The sequence below is a fragment of the Lepisosteus platostomus genome, chromosome 3 (assembly GCF_059453375.1).
Source record: "Lepisosteus platostomus isolate fLepPlt1 chromosome 3, fLepPlt1.hap1, whole genome shotgun sequence".
Lineage (NCBI taxonomy): Eukaryota > Metazoa > Chordata > Actinopteri > Semionotiformes > Lepisosteidae > Lepisosteus > Lepisosteus platostomus.
Window position 1 is genome coordinate 62452357 of NC_142613.1, and position 17710 is coordinate 62470066.

Genomic DNA, 17710 nt, shown 5'->3' on the forward strand with positions numbered 1-17710 from the left:
CTTCCATTTCAAGATGATCGCTTGCACAGTGCTCCTTGGGATGTTTGAAGCTTGGGAAATCTTTTTGTATCCAAATCCGGCTTTAAACTTCTCCACAACAGTATTACGGACCTGCCTGGTGTGTTCCTTGGTCTTCATGATGCTCTCTGCGCTTTCAACAGAACCTTGAGACTATCACAGAGCAGGTGCATTTATACAGAGACTTGATTACACACAGGTGGATTCTATTTATCACCATCAGTCATTTAGGACAACATTGGATCATTCAGAGATCCTCGCTGAACTTCTGGAGTGAGTTTGCTGCACTGAAAGTAAAGGGGCCGAATAATTTTGCACGCCCCACTTTTCATTTTTTTATTAGTTAAAAAAGTTTCAAAAATCCAATAGATTTCGTTCCACTTCACAATTGTGTCCCACTTGTTGGTGATTCTTCACATAAAATAAAAAATTTATATCTTTATGTTTGAAGCCTGAAATGTGGCAAAAGGTTGAAAAGTTCAAGGGGGCCGAATACTTTCGCAAGGCACTGTATATCTGATTTATTTAGCACTTTTTTGCATCTGGAAAAAAGTCGGTTTCCACCTGGTATAATGTTCACTCAAACGTTTTGAAATATCTCTGGAAGTTTATACAGTAGAAGCCTGGTTCATGGTTTAAACTAAAGCTAAAATAAATGCTTTATTTAAAATATGTGACACTAAAAAGCATGGGTAGGAAAAATTAGTACTGCTTAAACAATCCAAATGTGATCAAGTAAGGCTTGCTCAGTCATGATTCTTCAGATATCTTTACTGATTTAATAAAGACTGAAGTATTCCCCTCTGTGCATTCTTATTATCAATAAAGACTGCATCGTAAAGTCTACATAAGCTACCATCACATGTTCATCTCAACACTGGGCAGGAAAGGTAACAATACAAATCTTCTGTGTTCATCTCTACAGGCAAAATGCATTTCAGTGCCAATAGCCTTCTCTTTGTTACATTCTGTATATACAGTAAAACTAATTGCCGCAGTACTCATGATAGGAGAACTAGGAGGACTAGGAGGATAGGAGGAAAGAGCAGATGCACGAGTCTCTGCCATTGTCAGTAATATGACAATTATTGTTCTGAAGTGCGGCATGTAAATATTGCACAGATCCAGCAGTGCTGTATTACTACTTAACTATATTGTGGAAGGTATTGCTGGGATCTGTTCATTTAGCCCTCACCAAAGAGCATGCTAAGATACAATAATGCTGACTTGCTTTAGCAGCTCCAGTGACTTACGCTGCACAACCTAAGACAATACCAACATCCATAAACATACCATAAACAGGATAAAGCAGATCAAGGTCTGCTGCATATCAAAGCAGGACTTTATGCTACATGTTAAAGGATAGGACAGATATCATTAACAAACCGTATTGAGCCCATACTGTATACAGTATAAGGGTTGGAAACCCCTTTCAGTGTGTCTGTTCTGCAGGACAGACCCAACGGGTGTTGCTGTCCTTATTGAGCTCAATCAAACTATCTGCACAAGACTGTCCTGCTCCTCTGATGGAGAATTTCCCACAACAGTTCTAATTTTCAATTCAAAACCCAGCTTTCAGGAAGTATAAAAAACCTATCAAAAACATGTCATTTTTATGAGCATGAAGTAATATGAGCATGTATATTTCTAGTACTATTAAAGTCAGTTTTCATTCCAATAACTGTTATTTCATTCATTTAATTGAGTCCTGAGTCCTAAGAAATTACGAAACGTTAAGAAACGTGAGAAATTACGTTTTTGGAAAATTTGCAAGTTTTTTGTTACATAAAAGTTTGTGATTTTGTACCTGAGAGCTGGGCTGCATCAAAACCCAGCAGGTGTGTAGTTCTGCAGGACCAGGCCTGTTAACCCTTGATCTAGTCCATATCCTGTACAGCTTGTGTTTTTACTCACTGTGTTTTCTCCCCAAGTGAATAAATAACCTGTCTCAGTCCTAAGGCTTAAAGGTAATGTTTAATAACATTACTAAGACATTATTTGGCTATAGCAAATTTAGGTCATCTGTAGCAACTTGCATGTGTACTCATTTGTACCGCTTGGTATTTTACTGGAGCGATCTGCATGAAGTACATTGCTCAGGTGTTTACAACAGCACTGTCCCACCTGGGATTTGAACCTACGGCCTGCATCATCATTGTCTTCATAATAATCATCAGGGCATCATGAATAAAGCTCGTCACAAATATGGTCTTTTTTATTAGTTTCAGTTGAATTATTTTTTTCTTCGTTATTGACAGTAAAACAGTCACGTACTGTAGGCTACACAACCCTTGTAACCATTAGGGGCAGTGTCGTCTTGGTTTATATAGCAAGGGAACAGCTGTAGTTCTTCAGATGGACCCCAAAGAGACAGAAATGATAGCTCTCAGCCTGCTGCTGCTCTTTCTCTGCAGCACCCTTGGGAACTTGGAGCCCCTGGAGGACACCAGCCTACAATTCTCAGAGCACTTGGATGCAAAGCAGGAAGTGACAGTGAGATGGGGGTTTAATGAGCCAGGGAGTCCTGTTACATTTGAGGTGACGTTCCCCACCTTGGGCTGGGTGGGATTTGGTTTCAGTCCCAGTGGCGGGATGTCTGGAGCAGACATAGTTATTGGAGGAATCCATCCAAATGGAAGCACTTACTTCACAGTAAGCAAAGATTTGTATGTCCTTAAGCATTGATATGAGTAAATATAAGTGTTCATTATGGTGATTCTTTAAAGTAGACTGTGAAGTCAGTAATTGATGTAAACAATATAAGCTTGCACAGTTAGATGAACTGTATCATTTAAATTGTGACGTGATGAATTACAAGACTATACTTAGTGGATTTTTCAGATTTGTCCTATTTATTCCAGTCAATGTACATAAATAATTTTTGCGTATTTTGAAGGATTTCATACTCTGATCATAGATATCATGACACGCCCTTAAAGTAAACCATATATTGACATATTTAATGTCAATATCTGGTGAATGTAAGGGCTTCACATTTCTGCTTTCTGTTTGAATGGCTCTTTATGTAAGCTTATCAATCCTTTAGATGAAGTATGGATTGATCTCGTGTTGGTTACAGTAACAACTATTATTTTCTGTAAACTACATGTAGTCATTCAAAAACAAGTATATGAAATGTATTTGCATACATAGTATGTCCTTTCAAGCATATCACTAAGTTTTAGCCTAAGCAGTCTTTTTTACGCAAAGGAAACCACATTTTATCAGTGCAATCTTTGTTTCCCTCATTGCTTATCTGATAATAAATATTTTCCATGTAGTGTGAACTCATACTGTGTATACAAATGTGTTCAATTTTATATAAGTGTAAGAAGATGAGCTTCCAGTTAATTTATTGACCACAGGCATCTTGAAACATTTAATGTACTGACAGAGGTTGCAAACTCAGTCCTGCATGTTGCTCTCCAAAGACCTCATGTACACATTGTCCTCATTGCTAGATAAAACAATCCATAAAACACTTTCCTTGGCAAACTTTCCCTGTGCAATCTGCAGCCAGGCTCGACTTGTCATTGCAGAGACAGAGACACCTGCATCAGGCACAGGTTCAGCTCAGATTTACCTGATGGTGGTATCAAGATTGCTGTTATTACATAGTCCATAACTCTGCCAGCAACCTATTACTTGTTCCTTTGCAGCCTACGCATGCTGACGCAGCTACCCACCTGAACTACTACAGCAACTGTAGGGTTTGCTTTGTAAAAAGCAAACTCTCAATGTGTTCACTCCAGATTTCCCAATTCTGGGGTTATTATAGACAGTGGTCCATCTCTGGGACAGTGACAGTTGTTGGCAGCGCTTGATTGAGGATAAGTAAGTTCCCAGTACCCTAGCAACATTGCATTGTAATATTCTGTCCTGCAACAGTCCCAGAGTGCTTTCTGTCTTACTCGTCAGGATTTATCAGGGTGATGGCAGCCAGCTAACTTCTGTGACACTTTTGCATTTTATGCAAACTTACAAACTCTTCCTCGCATTCATGCATTGTCAAAGGATGAGTACAAAAGAGGCAGATTTCTGGGCAATATATTTTTTGTTTTTTCAGAAAACAATTTTTAATTATTTACAGAAAAGAAATTGTGTAACAAGCTAGTAAGGCCTCATTGAGAATATAGTGTACAATTTAGGTCATAGAAAAGTTATAGAAAAGATATTGCTGTTCTGGAATCCATCCAGAGAAGAGCAACCAGATGCATTTAGGGAATGTCCTACACTGACAGGCTGAATGAATTAAACCGTTTTAGTTTTGAACAGAGAAGGTTACAAGGGGACCTGATACAAGTATTCAAAATCCTCAAAAGCACTGACAAAATCAAGGCAGCAGTCTTTTTCAGAATGAACAGTGAATCACAAACCAGAGGACACAAGTGGAAACTACAGAGAAATGTGTTCTTGAAACCAAGAGCGGGACACAGTTCTGTACCCGAAAGGTTGTGGGTCATGCTATTGATGCCAATACGCAGGTTTCAATCAAGAAACAATTGGAAGAGATCCTTGGATAATTAACTATCAAATGGGCTAGATAGGCCAAATTATTTCCTCTCATTTGTCACCTTTCCTACACGTATGTTCTTCACAATAATGTGTCTTAGCTATGTATGCAGAGATACCTCCATCTTTCAGAACTATACCAGAAGCTGTGATAAAATGAGTATGATAAAATGTAACACACTCTAAGAGGTATCAGGCCTTTTAGCATTATAAATGAACCTATTAAGTCTTTCAAATGTTCAAATCTAACACAGTTGGTTACTATTACAAAATTACTTTAGTTCCCTCTGCATAGTGTGCCAGACATTCTTTCTTAGGGTTGGTGACTCCATTCTCCTTTCTGCCATGCTGAATGTACTGAATAGACAGGTACTATTAATTTGATTTTTGCTTCAAAAACATGGAGAGACCAGACTATGGGACACATCCACTTGCTGAACAACATGATGTTCCCCACTTTCAGAAACAATCGCCTGTTAGAGACGTAGTTTGTCTGTGGGCAAAACTAAATTTAAACAAAAACAACAACTTTAACTTTTAACCAAGTATTATACTGAAGATGCTGAAATTAGTTACTGAGCATTGAGATCAAGCTGATACTAGAACTTAGTCAAATCACTACCGATTTTAATATTGCTACCGATTTTAATGTTCAATCCATGGCAAGAACTAAATGGTGACATTTATTCCACTCACTTTAATTGTGCAGTAAACATTCATGATGAATTTTCTTTGCAGGACAGACACGCAGATGGCACTTTGGTGCCTGCGCTGGATCCACAACAGGATTACACCCTGCTGTCTCTGAGGGAGACTGGCACAAAAACTGTCATGATGTTTCGAAGAAACCTTCAGACCTGTGACAGGAAGGACTTTGTTATCACTGTGAGTTTAGGATGATTCACGCAGAGATAGCAAAGGGGAAGCACTGTGGTGAACTTAAAACACTATTCATCAGCAAAAAAAGCATGCATTGATGGTTTCATTCTGATGTAATTGATCAGAGACTCACAATCTCATTCAAGGAGGTTGCATTTATTTGTGTGATTCGTTTTTTAATTACAGTATGCAGTTTATTTTTATACAGTTATTTACAGTTCTTTGTTATTTATTTCTGCTCCTCCCCTCAGGAATCTCCTGTACACCTCATTTATGCCTATGGATCGAAGGATGACATTGAACATCACAGAGGTCAAAGAGGAGGGAAAGAAGTCAACCTTCTTAAACACTCAAATCCATTTTATCCTCCAAATCCCATGTATTTTGACCTGACTGCTGGCAATGTAAATACTAAAAAATACTACCAAAATTTGACAGTCGTAATGATTTGAACTCTCTCCAGATTAAACAGTTTACTGTTTGTCATGTTAATTTATATTAAACATGTAAATGCTCATCTATTAGAGTGTGTGTCTGTCTTCTCCATGGCAGGGGTGTCCAATGCTGGTTTTGGACAGGTAATCTGTTTTTTTTTAAGATGAAGTTACATGATTTCCTTTGAAGATGGTGTCTGTGGTTTATTTCCCTGATAAAAACTGCAATACAGTACAATATATCGATAAATTAGAAGTTATATAACAAAGGCTTTCAAATGTTTGGAACTTTGAGTATATGAAACCTGAGACAGAATGTGCAAAGAAAAGTAGAAATATTCATGTATAGGGTACAATTAGCTTTGCACATTCACCCAGTGATTACTGTATCTTTTTCCAGTTTGATGTCCCGGAAGATAAGACATTTGTATATTGCCGGATTATTAAGGGTCCCAACCTTGGACAGAAACACCACATTTACAGAGTAAGAGATTCTGATGTTTTGACATTCATTAATCCACACATCTTCTTAAAAACTCTGCATTCTAAAAAACATAGAATTTGCATTATAGATTACATATCACTGAGTCTGTCCCTCTCTGTGCAACAACTGTTTCCCGATAAAGTCTACAGTGTACTTAAATATATGAATAATTTAAAAAGATTAATAATACTGTATATATTAAAATAAAATTAAACAATAAAGTCCTCTAATGTTTTAAATGTATACATAAAATTAAAAGGGGGTTTCTATAGGGTTACCGAAAAACAAATAAAACTCTTAGACCTCTGGGAAATGCTTTTACAGTATATGTTTTTAGAACTAATCTAATCTGTGTGAAGTCTGAGTTCAGTCGGAGTTATGGAATGTGCTGTTGCCCCATGACATTAAGCCACAGTTTCCTCCTCCCCCACTGTACCCCATGTAGGGGACCTTCTTAGTGCTCGCTCTCCTTGCAACACATGGCAAATTATGGGAAAGTGTGCTCCCCCTTTCTTTCAACCTGCAGTCTCTCTCTTCCTATCTCTCCTTTGTAATTAAAAAGGGCATTAAGGCATCCTCTCTGTAAAGCTGCAAACCTGCCTCCTGCCTATTCTCTGTTGATGTATTCTCTGCTTATATGGGTTCGGGCTGATTTGACACAGTATCATAAAGTTTGAGGATTCATGCTACAGGCACTGTGGATGTCTTGTGATTAAAGGAAGGGCGTCTCTGCTTCTGACCTCCTGACTGTGGTGGCCTTTGTGTTTCAGGTTGAACCTTTGCTCCACAATGCTGACCTTCCCCACCACATGCTGGTGTATGTTTGTCCCAGCTCAGTCCAGGAGGAGTGGGGAGGCGCCTGCTACTTTAAGGAAAACATCGGGAAGATCTTCCCCTGTTTGCAGGGGGTGGCAGGCTGGGGGAAGGGAGGAAAGGTGAGAACCTTCACCTGTGAGTTTCAGAGGTTATAACTTAAAGAGATGGAAACAGCCGGGACTGAGACCGAGATGGAATCAAATAAATTATTCAGGGCTTAGACTGAATGGACACCAGAGGGTTTCATATCACTGCTTCAGACTGACATTTAAAGTGTGACAACTCATTGTGCTGCAATGGAAATAGGAAAAAAAAGTGCTTTGCAGTAGAAGCCATAAAGAGGTAGTTTAACCATCACATATACTGTATGCAAGTGTTGTTCATCTTGGATACAGTGTGGCCTTTAAAAAGGAGAGTAAAATAAAATACACAAATCAAAAATGGAAATGATGCACACATGCAAAATAAAATAGTTCCATTAGGTTTTCTGTCAGGTGACTGGGAAAAACAGTGTGATATCTGTGTAACAAGCTCAATCACTGCTTCTCGTTGTTTTGAAATGATGGCCAGCCTCTTTTCACTTTTTTCTACCTGTCTTCCAGGCTTTCATTCTCCCACCAGATGTTGGGATACCTATTGGAACAAACAAGTATCCATCTTATTACAGACTGGAAATACACTATAACAATGAGGCACAGAAGCCAGGTAATACCAGAAACAAGTTAGTATGCAACAGTAGAGTCACTCTATCACATCTTCACTGTAAAACTGAAGCTGAGTGCAAACAAGCAACAAGATGGAGCTTGTTGTTTCCTGCACTGAAAAAGATTCTAGAGATTCCATTTCTGCTTCATCCTTCAATTAAACATCTACACATGGAGATGAGGACACTATTATGCAGTCACTGTTTGTTATAAATTGTTAAGATAACAAACAGTGACTGCATAATGATAAGCTTGTGTCATTCTGTGATAATGTGTAGTTTTTCCTGCTTTCAGGTCAAATGGACAACTCAGGTCTGCGTCTGTACTACACATCTGAGCTGCGCCAGTTCGATATGGGTGTTATTGAAACTGGGGTGCTAACAGCTCCATTCTACATAACCTACCTGATCCCCCCTAAAGCTCCTTCATTTAAGAGCTATGGCCTGTGCAACACATCAGAATTCTCCAGAGTAAGGTTTTCTACAATGTGTGTGGGATGGCAGATTAATTTTTAAGATTTTTAAAAAATCTGTATAAACATTTAAAGATTGTTATTTCTCACAGAAACAACTTCTTCACTGTCTCAGTGAGTTATTGATGTCTTCTTCTTCCTATTGATTTGATTCAAGCTTTATTGTCCTTTATTGTCCTTATTATAATTCATACATGTATTTTGAACCTCAAGGCCAACGATAATAATTTTCAGAAACATTCTGTGTACATCTGCATAGAATTAGTTTCTGTCCAGCACGAGCACCAGAAGTCCAGTTTTATGGCCTTAAGAAGAGGTACTGTACTGTACTGTATACTGTATACACATGAGCTGAGGTCATGCTTTATGTAAAATGTTCTGGAATATCTACTGTACTCATATTGGCTAATCACCGTGTCTGTGGGCACACTCACTTGTTTCCTATAGCATGCATGGTCTTATTTCTGCTTTTTGATGTTGTCAATTTGTTCCACTATGTATCGATCTTTAACTGGTAGTAGACACAGGATGAAAGCAACAATGTTTAGCATTTTGAAATTCTCAACAAAAACAGTTTCATGTTGGGAGGTCTGTTTTTATTTTGCTTGTAATATTGTTTGCAATGGAAAGAATGTTTGCATCATTTTTGTTTTCACTAGTCAAGAGATGAATGCATCTCTTGTCTTTTTCATTAGAGATGCATACACTGTGTGGCGTGAAAATTACTTATTTTATAATTTTGTTCAAATGTGGTGTAAAGTGGTAATTTTGTCCACATGTACATAGTGGAGTGACTTTAGTGGAGGACTTGTCTACTTGAGTATGCTTGTGTTTATCCTGCATCCTAAGCAGCTGGTTCGAGCTGAGCACTTGATATGATATGGCTCTGGTATGGATAAGTCTGTCTTCAAAGAGATATTGCACTCATTAAAAGGCAACATTAGGGTGTTTGACAAATCAATGAGAAAACTGACCTACTCTAGCATGTCAATTTACCGAAACTGAAAAGATGCGGGAACAAGTTGTCTTGGAAAATACATTGGATGTCACCTGTTATTAATTAATATTTAAAAAATAATTATTTAAATTATCTGACAAAATCAGCATAGAAGGTACAGTAATAATGCTGCTATACCTTTAGGATGTGGATGTGCTCTTCTGTGTTTGTGAAGGCCTTGATCAAGTCCCAGCAATCTTCTTCTTGGTTAGAGATGCATACGTCATGAAAACAAGTTTTTTTTTTCAAATGATGTGTAATGCAGCAATTTTCTCCACCGATGTCAATCCTCTAACAGCACTGTGTCATATGTTTACAGGTGATCCCAGGCCCTGTCCTGGATCTCAACGTTTTTGGCATTTTGCTGCACACACATGGGGCAGGCCGGAAAGTGACAGTTGGACATTTCAGGTCTGAAAGCTTTAATTTCTGTGAAGTGCTCCTGGAGAAAAAAATGCCCCCACCTTTAATGTCTCCTGCATTTTTCTTGTTGGCAGAGGTTCCCATTATTTTAATCAATTGTTTCATCTTCTGGGACATTCATTTGGAGAAATGAGTATTGATTTATTTCTAAAAAAGAACTCTTTACCTTTTAATAAAACATTTTCAGTTATGCTAAATAACACATGACACCCTCGATTCAGGCTCAATTAGTATAAGTGGGGTGAAGGAAATATTCACTGTTAAAAATATTAGGCACACCAAAAGTATTGATGAGACAGTAATTGAAAATCAAATACAGACTATTTTATTATTGAACAAATATTTTATTCCATTCAACAGAAGAGAAAATCTAAGTAAAAGTATTTATATGGCAGTAATCTAGAAAAATGTAATACTGCCTTCAATAGATTTTCCATTCATGAAAAGAAAGGAGTGTGATGTCTAAGGCTTTGGGTTTTACATTATCTGCACCAATACAGAAAATGTATTGGTAACCTCAGTGGTGTGGAGGTCAAAGCAGACAGGGCAGACAATGAATTATTAACCAAAAGTGGAGTATTTATTTACAGAATTCACAGTAACGTTTTGGCAAAGAGGTATTCAATTAGAAAATATCAGCTGAATCAGATGGGTTTGGAAAAAAAACTAATAAAAGAAGCGATGGTGGGGTTGCTTTATTATTCTCTTTCTTCACAGTAACTCCACATGAGGCACTCTCTGCTCTTGTATTCACTGTAAATGCAAAATATAAACATAAGCTAACTCAATGGCCCAATCCATCATTTGCCAATTTCGTCACCCCTTGTCAGAAAATATCCATTATCCCTAAATATTGAAAAGCCCTTAATCTCTTTAACTTGGTTCTTATTCATTTTTTTTCTCACAATTTTTGTAGGAATGGGGAACAAATTGGTTTCTTGAATATAGATAACAACTACGACCAGAACTTCCAAAGAGTACAGCAGTTTGGAAGAGTTGTGCCAGTCAAGCTGGTAAGGAATGAGAAGCAAGTCTCAGGCTGAGCTTGTGTTTTCAGCATGAGGCCTGAGTAGCACTACAGTACTACAGTGCGCACCGCAGGCATCTCTGGTGATTCAGCTCTGATAAATACAATATATATAATCTAATATTAAATATAATATAATAATCTATCCTGCATGTCTCCTCTTAGTCAGCACTAGCCTGTAATCCTAAAAAATAATAATAAGTTATTAAAAGATGGTTTAGTCAGGTTGAATAAAATACAATTTGAGGGAATGTGAATTTAATTAAATCATTATGGCTATGAAATATTTTTTTCTAAAATTGTATGAGGGTGAACATTATAAACATGGACAACAACAAAAAGAAGAGTTAAAATTGTTGTCACAGTGTTTTTAATGCTGGGTTTAAAAAAAAAAAGTTATAAAGTAGCCTGGAAAGAAAATACAAAGAAATGTTCATCTCTTTGGGTCCATAAGGATAATTTCAACTCATTTTGAAAGTTGCACATATTGTATATTCATTCAAAATCAAATCAACAAACATAAAAAACTGTAAACCTAAATGACAGAAATTGAGTATTTTCTGTGTTCCAGGGTGATGAAATTTTAGTGGAATGTACGTACAATACTGAGGATCGCAGTACAACCACCTTGGTGAGCACTCACATTTTTACATTTTCCATCTTCAAATCTAATAGCAAAACAGAACATTCCTATTGTACCCTAAACTAGTGTTCTTCAGCTTGATTTATACCAGGAACCAGAATTTATACTGGAGATACTGAATTGCAATGCAAGCATCAGGAATCAAAACAATGGTGCTTTCAGATATTTCTCCCAGAATATGCCATATGGTTGTTTATGTCAGTGACCATCATTTGGACTTCAGTTAGTATATACTTCTTGATGTATGTTCATTTTATTGATTTTATATATTGAAATACATTTACGCTTTACCTGTGTTTTTGGATTACAGATACCTTAGCATAGATGTCTTATTGTAGTATACCATATTTTCCTGCTTATTCTTTCTTCTGCAATAATTTATTTTCACTGATGTACTGTAAAGCACACTTCCAAAAGAGAATGTACAGTACAGTATGTGAAATTCCCAAATTATCCAATAAATACTTGTTTTACAGAATTCCTTAATAGGTTATTTTATTTTTCTCTTGTGTGGTTGGGGGAATTTGCTTTTTTAATGTGTTAGAATGGACTTGCCGCTACAGATGAGATGTGCTTGGCTTTCCTGTATTATTACCCCATGATGAAGATTTCCAAGTGTTTGAGCGCACCCAGTCAAGAAGCACTGCTGTCTTCCCTTGGTTCTTCCAGCATACAGTAGGCTAATTTTAACACTGTATTCCTGCTTTTCTCATTTTGAAGACAATGTACAGTGTATTATAAACTTTCGAATTGTTCGTTTTTACAGTGTACATAGAAATTAATTCACCAGTTATTTGATTTAGAAAAAACACTTCCACCTTGCTGAATTAGAGGGGCACTTATAGTAGGTTAACAAAATAGTGCCTAGGAAGATGTAAGTAGGAGTTTAATTTGTAAAAATGATTGACTTTATAAGTAGTGTGCTCTCTTCCTCTATACATTCCATTTGAGACACGGTAGCAGACTATCAAAACGCAGGCGCACCAGATGAAGAGAAAAGGGCTTTGTTATGTTTTCATGATAAATGTTAATTGTAAAATCATTCTGGGTAAAGTTACTCCTTGCCAGTTAAGGAGAATAGCCACTGGACGCAATGAGCAGCAAGTGATAAAACAGAGGGAACAGTACCTGGAAACATGTTCTTATGTGTTGTTGTTGTTGTTGTTGTTGTTGTTGTTGAATTGTATTGTAGAGATTGCAGGAAACAAATTAGTTATTTTATGTTAAGGACAAAATACAACATCTCAATACTGAAGAACTTTAAACATAAGAAATCCTAAGTCTTACTTTGAAATTTCCAGCTGAACTCTGAAGAAAGATCAAAAGTTAGGTGTTCAGAGTTAGATTTCTGACGAGGGAGATAGCTTGTAGTGATTGGAAGGAAATATCCTTGCTTTTGATACAACACTCACCGTGAAGTGTTCAGCTTCAGCTTGAATAATTTCTTAAGTGAGCAGGAAAGGGAACTTTCTTGAGTTTAGTATCTAAACCCAAGGTTAAGACATAAAACAGATAGATTGAAGAAGATACAGTATTAATGTTAATTAGTACTGCTATGCCCATTTTTATCTCATTAACAGACATACTGTATACTGTCGTTACTATCAAAATATTAGTGGCCTATCTGTTTCTTGTTCAGTTACTGATTCTGTTTTGCAGGAACGGTATTGCCAAACTTAATTCAGAGTCATGGAACCAAAAGTTCATTGATTATTACCAAAATGTAGTGAAAGACGTCCCTCAGCATACATACATTCTGGCTCCTGGGGTAAGCACAAAATCATAACCTATTATATAAATTACTGTAGGTCTTACTATACTGCAAAGTATTCTTATACATGCATTTCAATGATCAAGACAGATAAAGCAGCATCTCACATTGCAAAAAAAAAAGGATTGTCTTTCCTTTTCTTGGTGATATTATTTTATAGGTTACATGGGGTATGTAATTTGATTTAATAGGTCCTAGAATAGTTTAATAAAATATTTTAAAACAATATTTCCCCCCTTATATTTACTCAGAAATCTGGGTATCAAAGAATTGATAAACAACAAGAACAATAAGTGTAAATATTTCTTTTTCTAGGAAGAAAGAAAGGAAAATACTGGATTTATCCGTGCCATGTGGCCCAGTCCTATGTCTAGCTGTGAGAATTCAGCAATCTCAAGAAGAAATAACTGTATGCTACTTATTTTCTTCTTCTTACTGATCCAATGGATTGGAGTCCTGTGAATACTTTAAAAAATCTGGTTTCTTACCACAGAAGATGCAAAATATACAATATAGAAAAGCATCTGGCTATCAGACCCCATACTGGTTAAAATCCCCCTGTAACCCATCCCTCCAGAAAAGGGCAGATCTACAGAGCCATTCAAAATGTAACATGTATGTCTTTGGGAGGAATCTACACCAAGCAAAAGGCCACACTCAGTCATGAGATCCTATAAGCTCCTCCCAGGCAGAATGAAATTGAACCCAGGACACAAGCTCTGTGAGCCCGGAGTGCTAAATCCAATGCCGTGGAATTTTTTGGCAATATAGTTTTGGAAGTGCCAAATTAAAAAATTCACACACGCCAGATACTGCATTTGTAGTAAAAGTAGTAAAACTCCACCCATAGGTAATTCTATACACAATTTTGTTGTGAAATAAAGGGACTAATGATATTCCAGACCCCACACACCTTGCTTTCAGTATTTCATCATATTACGCTATATTCTTTGAAACCACTTTTAAATCATAGAATGCTCAACCATTGTAGCTCATACCTTTTTTTTAATAGCAGCTGTATTGCAATATTAATTTAAAAAATCAAATATTTGATTCTTAGTCACTGGTTGGGTATCTTTAGGTATTGGTATTAGAGTGGTATGGCAATTGTTACCAAAAGTGTAATGCAATGGGAAAATTATAAGATTTTACAGTTGCCAGCGAGACTCAGCTGCCATAAGGGTATCTTCAGGAAAAGCTCTGACAGGCTTGTTTGTTGAATACAAACATGTGAGTGGTAAGAATATGTACAGAAGTAAATGTGTACAGAACAACTTAGGTAATGGAAGACAATAGTTGCATTGACAGAAAAACAGAAAGGTAAAAAGATTGAAAGTTAAGGCTAGAAGATAACTAAAAGTGAGGCAGAAAGCCCACACAAATACCACTATTAACACATCACAATGGAGGTCAACAACCATCATGTAATTTGGGTAAGCACACAGATAATGCAAAGGAAACCATGCTCTGAACAATCTGTATTTTTACATACAAATCACAGATCATTTAATTTTAAACAAGTGAGACTAAACAGTGGCCTAGGTGTTTACTAGGCCATTGGAAATGATTTGCCATTGGAAATGATTTAAAACATTAAGTGGATTGATGAATCCTGCTCCACATGAATGAATCCTGCATGTGTTGGAACGCTGATGTGCTCTATGAAAAGGATTTTGGTCCAACATGCAAAGAACATTTTTTCCTGGGGACATGCTGTATGAAATTAATGAAATGGGACTTCCATGTAAGAAACAAAGAGTATATAACTGTACGTGCGGTAATATATGTGTCATGGTCATGTGGTAATATGTGTCATGTTATGTATGTAATGTGCATTTTATACTGGGGTTAAGGAGCCTCTCTGAGTTGCATGAAGTACCTGAAGGTAGGCAAGTGAGAAGGCAACAAGCAGGCATGATAAACAGGCTGGTGCAGTAATAACAATCACGAAAACACAGTCCAGAGTTGTAGTCAAGAACACAGCCAAGTTCTTACTGATTATCACCCTTCAAAACACAAAAGGGACGTCAGAGCAAAGTAAGGGTTGAGAATCCAGGACGAAACACAAAGCAAGGAATATGAAAAAAGAGGGGAACGAAGCTTAGGCTCAGATCAAAATTCTATAACAGAGCACAGATCCCTGCCAAGGCAGATCTTAAATAGTCTGTTCCTCTTAAGTCAGGTGTGGTTCTAAATTGAGCACATGTGGAACAGACTTCCAGCCGTGTAGTCATGGCAACTGGCTGATAGACAAGCGAGTAGTGGCCTCAACAGTTGCCGTGGGAATGCTTCACAGTGCTCCAGTGGGAGCGAGCACGACAATGTAGTATTGGTAAAATTCTATTTCTTGACTGTTTAAGTTGGTCTCAAAAGGTATATGTAAACTGTACTCTTCCCAAGTCCCATCTCGTGAAGGTCATATGAAAAAGTAGTCAGTGTTAAATATCTAGGCATCACCTATGCCTGCAATTTCTTGATCTGTTTTCTGGCCATGTTCAAACCTAGTTTAGAATGCTCTTCATAAACACCTTGCTGACAATACACTTAATAATTAGTAATGGTCACGGATGAAATGGATTTATCAAATGGAAACATTGTAAAAGAAATCACAGCATTAATTCTGTAAAAGAACTTGTGTTAAATAGCTTAGGTCTGCAATTCTTTGTCTAAATGGTTTTGTTTCTTTTTACAATTTTAAAGCTTTCAAACACTATAATAGATCCTCAGTCTATTTCTCATGTAATTAATACCGTATTCCATAGTATAAGATATTAAATATAGACAGTTATGATCTGGTCTTTATATTGTGGAGAGAGAAAATTTCAAACTTTTTCTTTTGTGCTAACTTTTCAGTCACATTACCCAAGAACTTTCCAAAAAACACAAAGAGCACTGGAATAACCCAATTTCAGAATGAAAAAACATCAGAACATTTGAAGTGACCAATACACAACAATACTGTTTCTGCCTCAAAATATAAGCACAGTAACCATCATTTCCAATACGTGTTCTATTCCCCATTTCCAATGAAAGAAATGTTCCCTGTTGCAAGGAAAGTGTATTCCATTTCTAAAACAAAAGAGTGATCTTGATATTTTTGCAGTGGCAGCCCTTTGGATGGAAATATTTTTTCTTTTGTTGAAGTTACTAGCTACTCCAAATTTACGGATACTGTAGCACCTAGATCCAAGAGAAGATTTTTAAACTATATATACATTTAATTTTACATGAGTAAATTAAGGCTCCCTCCCAGGTTTTTTGACATACAGGTACTGTATCACATGGTGTCCCAATCCACAGTCAGGAAGAAGGTTGGGGATGCTTTTGATCATGTTTTGTATCCATTATTTTCTTAAAATCCAGAAGCCCAGACATTATACAAATTGGCATCCAGTGGAGGCTAATCATCCAACAATAAGAATTGAAAACTGAAAAGTCATCACTGAAAATTCCCCATTGTTCTTCTGTCAGTTTTCAGTGGGTCTTGCTACAGTATCTAGCCACATGACATCAGACTAGAATTCCAGTAACCTATTTTGAAGCGTGCTTAGCAATAGCCAGAGACCTAAAAAATTCACCCTTAAATCAGGTATAGGTGAAATCTACAAACTGACAACCAAGAAGAAACAAAGTCATTGTATCCATCATCATTGGTGTCTACTTTCTTGTAGGCTCTGCCAACAATATTCTGAAACAGATAAGATGCTGTCAGTCCCTTAGCACCTCTGGGGTGTGATCATTGCGATCCATCTTCCAGAATCAGGAAAATGCCATTTCCCATCTTTGGGTGAAAGCTGTCAGCTCACATGGGTTTATTACAAGCATCTTGTTGCTCTCAGATTCATCCAGGGCCATCTCACTATCCAAGCAGAAGTGAGAAACCAAATGTTCAATGTGTGAGCCAGATTTCTGCCATCTCTGTAGAAAAAAAAAACATGAACATGGTTTAGTGATAATGTAAACAGAGAATTCAGTAGACATGACAGTCTTGCACTTAGCTCTAAGATTCTTCTTAAAATAATGATAAAGAAGTAAAGAGGTATTTAGGGAAACCATGACTGAAGTCCTTTTAAAATTTTCTTTCAATTGTGTATCAGAATTTATGGATCTACTGTCTGTGGAGCAACATGCCATGTTTAGATGCAATAGACTCTTACAGTGTGGTGATCACACACATGTAGTAATCCACAACGAACTTATCACTCAGGTTGATTCATATACTGTAAGTATTTACTGTAGGTGTACACATAGACAGTAACCTGTGCTGGACTACTCATCTTGAGAGTGTTTGCTCAAAAGTTCATCAGCACTTCTATTTCCTGCGAAGACGAAGAGTGTTTAGCGTTCGACAGGAAGTAATTGTCACACCCTCTGCAGCCAGAGGGCACTCCTACTCTGTCCTGTCCTTAGTTTCCTGTGCCTTGCTCTCCTTCTGGTGTGTCTCTCTCTGGGGCTATATATTTCCGGGTCTCTGATTCACCTTCGCTCAGCATTTACGTTCAGATGTCCTGAGAAACGCCTAGCACCAGG

The 17710-nt window shown here is 37.2% G+C and overlaps 2 protein-coding genes across 3 annotated transcripts in view; one reads left to right on the top strand and one right to left on the bottom strand.

Annotated features, from left to right (window-relative positions):
• LOC148675226 (DBH-like monooxygenase protein 2 homolog) overlaps positions 1–15442 on the top strand; it is a 19140-nt gene extending 3698 nt beyond the window's left edge. The window contains exons 2-14 of the mRNA XM_088626342.1: positions 2433–2670; positions 5269–5415; positions 5661–5813; positions 6244–6327; positions 7098–7262; positions 7746–7848; positions 8142–8317; positions 9636–9727; positions 10656–10752; positions 11338–11397; positions 11954–12084; positions 13069–13177; positions 13496–15442. Coding sequence (XP_088482468.1) covers positions 2433–2670; positions 5269–5415; positions 5661–5813; positions 6244–6327; positions 7098–7262; positions 7746–7848; positions 8142–8317; positions 9636–9727; positions 10656–10752; positions 11338–11397; positions 11954–12084; positions 13069–13177; positions 13496–13642 — 1702 coding nt within the window. The 3' untranslated portion in view covers positions 13643–15442. The remainder of the gene's footprint in view (positions 1–2432; positions 2671–5268; positions 5416–5660; positions 5814–6243; positions 6328–7097; positions 7263–7745; positions 7849–8141; positions 8318–9635; positions 9728–10655; positions 10753–11337; positions 11398–11953; positions 12085–13068; positions 13178–13495) is intronic.
• galnt14 (UDP-N-acetyl-alpha-D-galactosamine:polypeptide N-acetylgalactosaminyltransferase 14 (GalNAc-T14)) overlaps positions 14585–17710 on the bottom strand; it is a 108868-nt gene continuing 105742 nt past the window's right edge. For both annotated transcript variants that reach the window (XM_088626344.1, XM_088626343.1), the window contains exon 15: positions 14585–17098. In XM_088626344.1, coding sequence (XP_088482470.1) covers positions 17070–17098 — 29 coding nt within the window. In that variant the 3' untranslated portion in view covers positions 14585–17069. The remainder of the gene's footprint in view (positions 17099–17710) is intronic.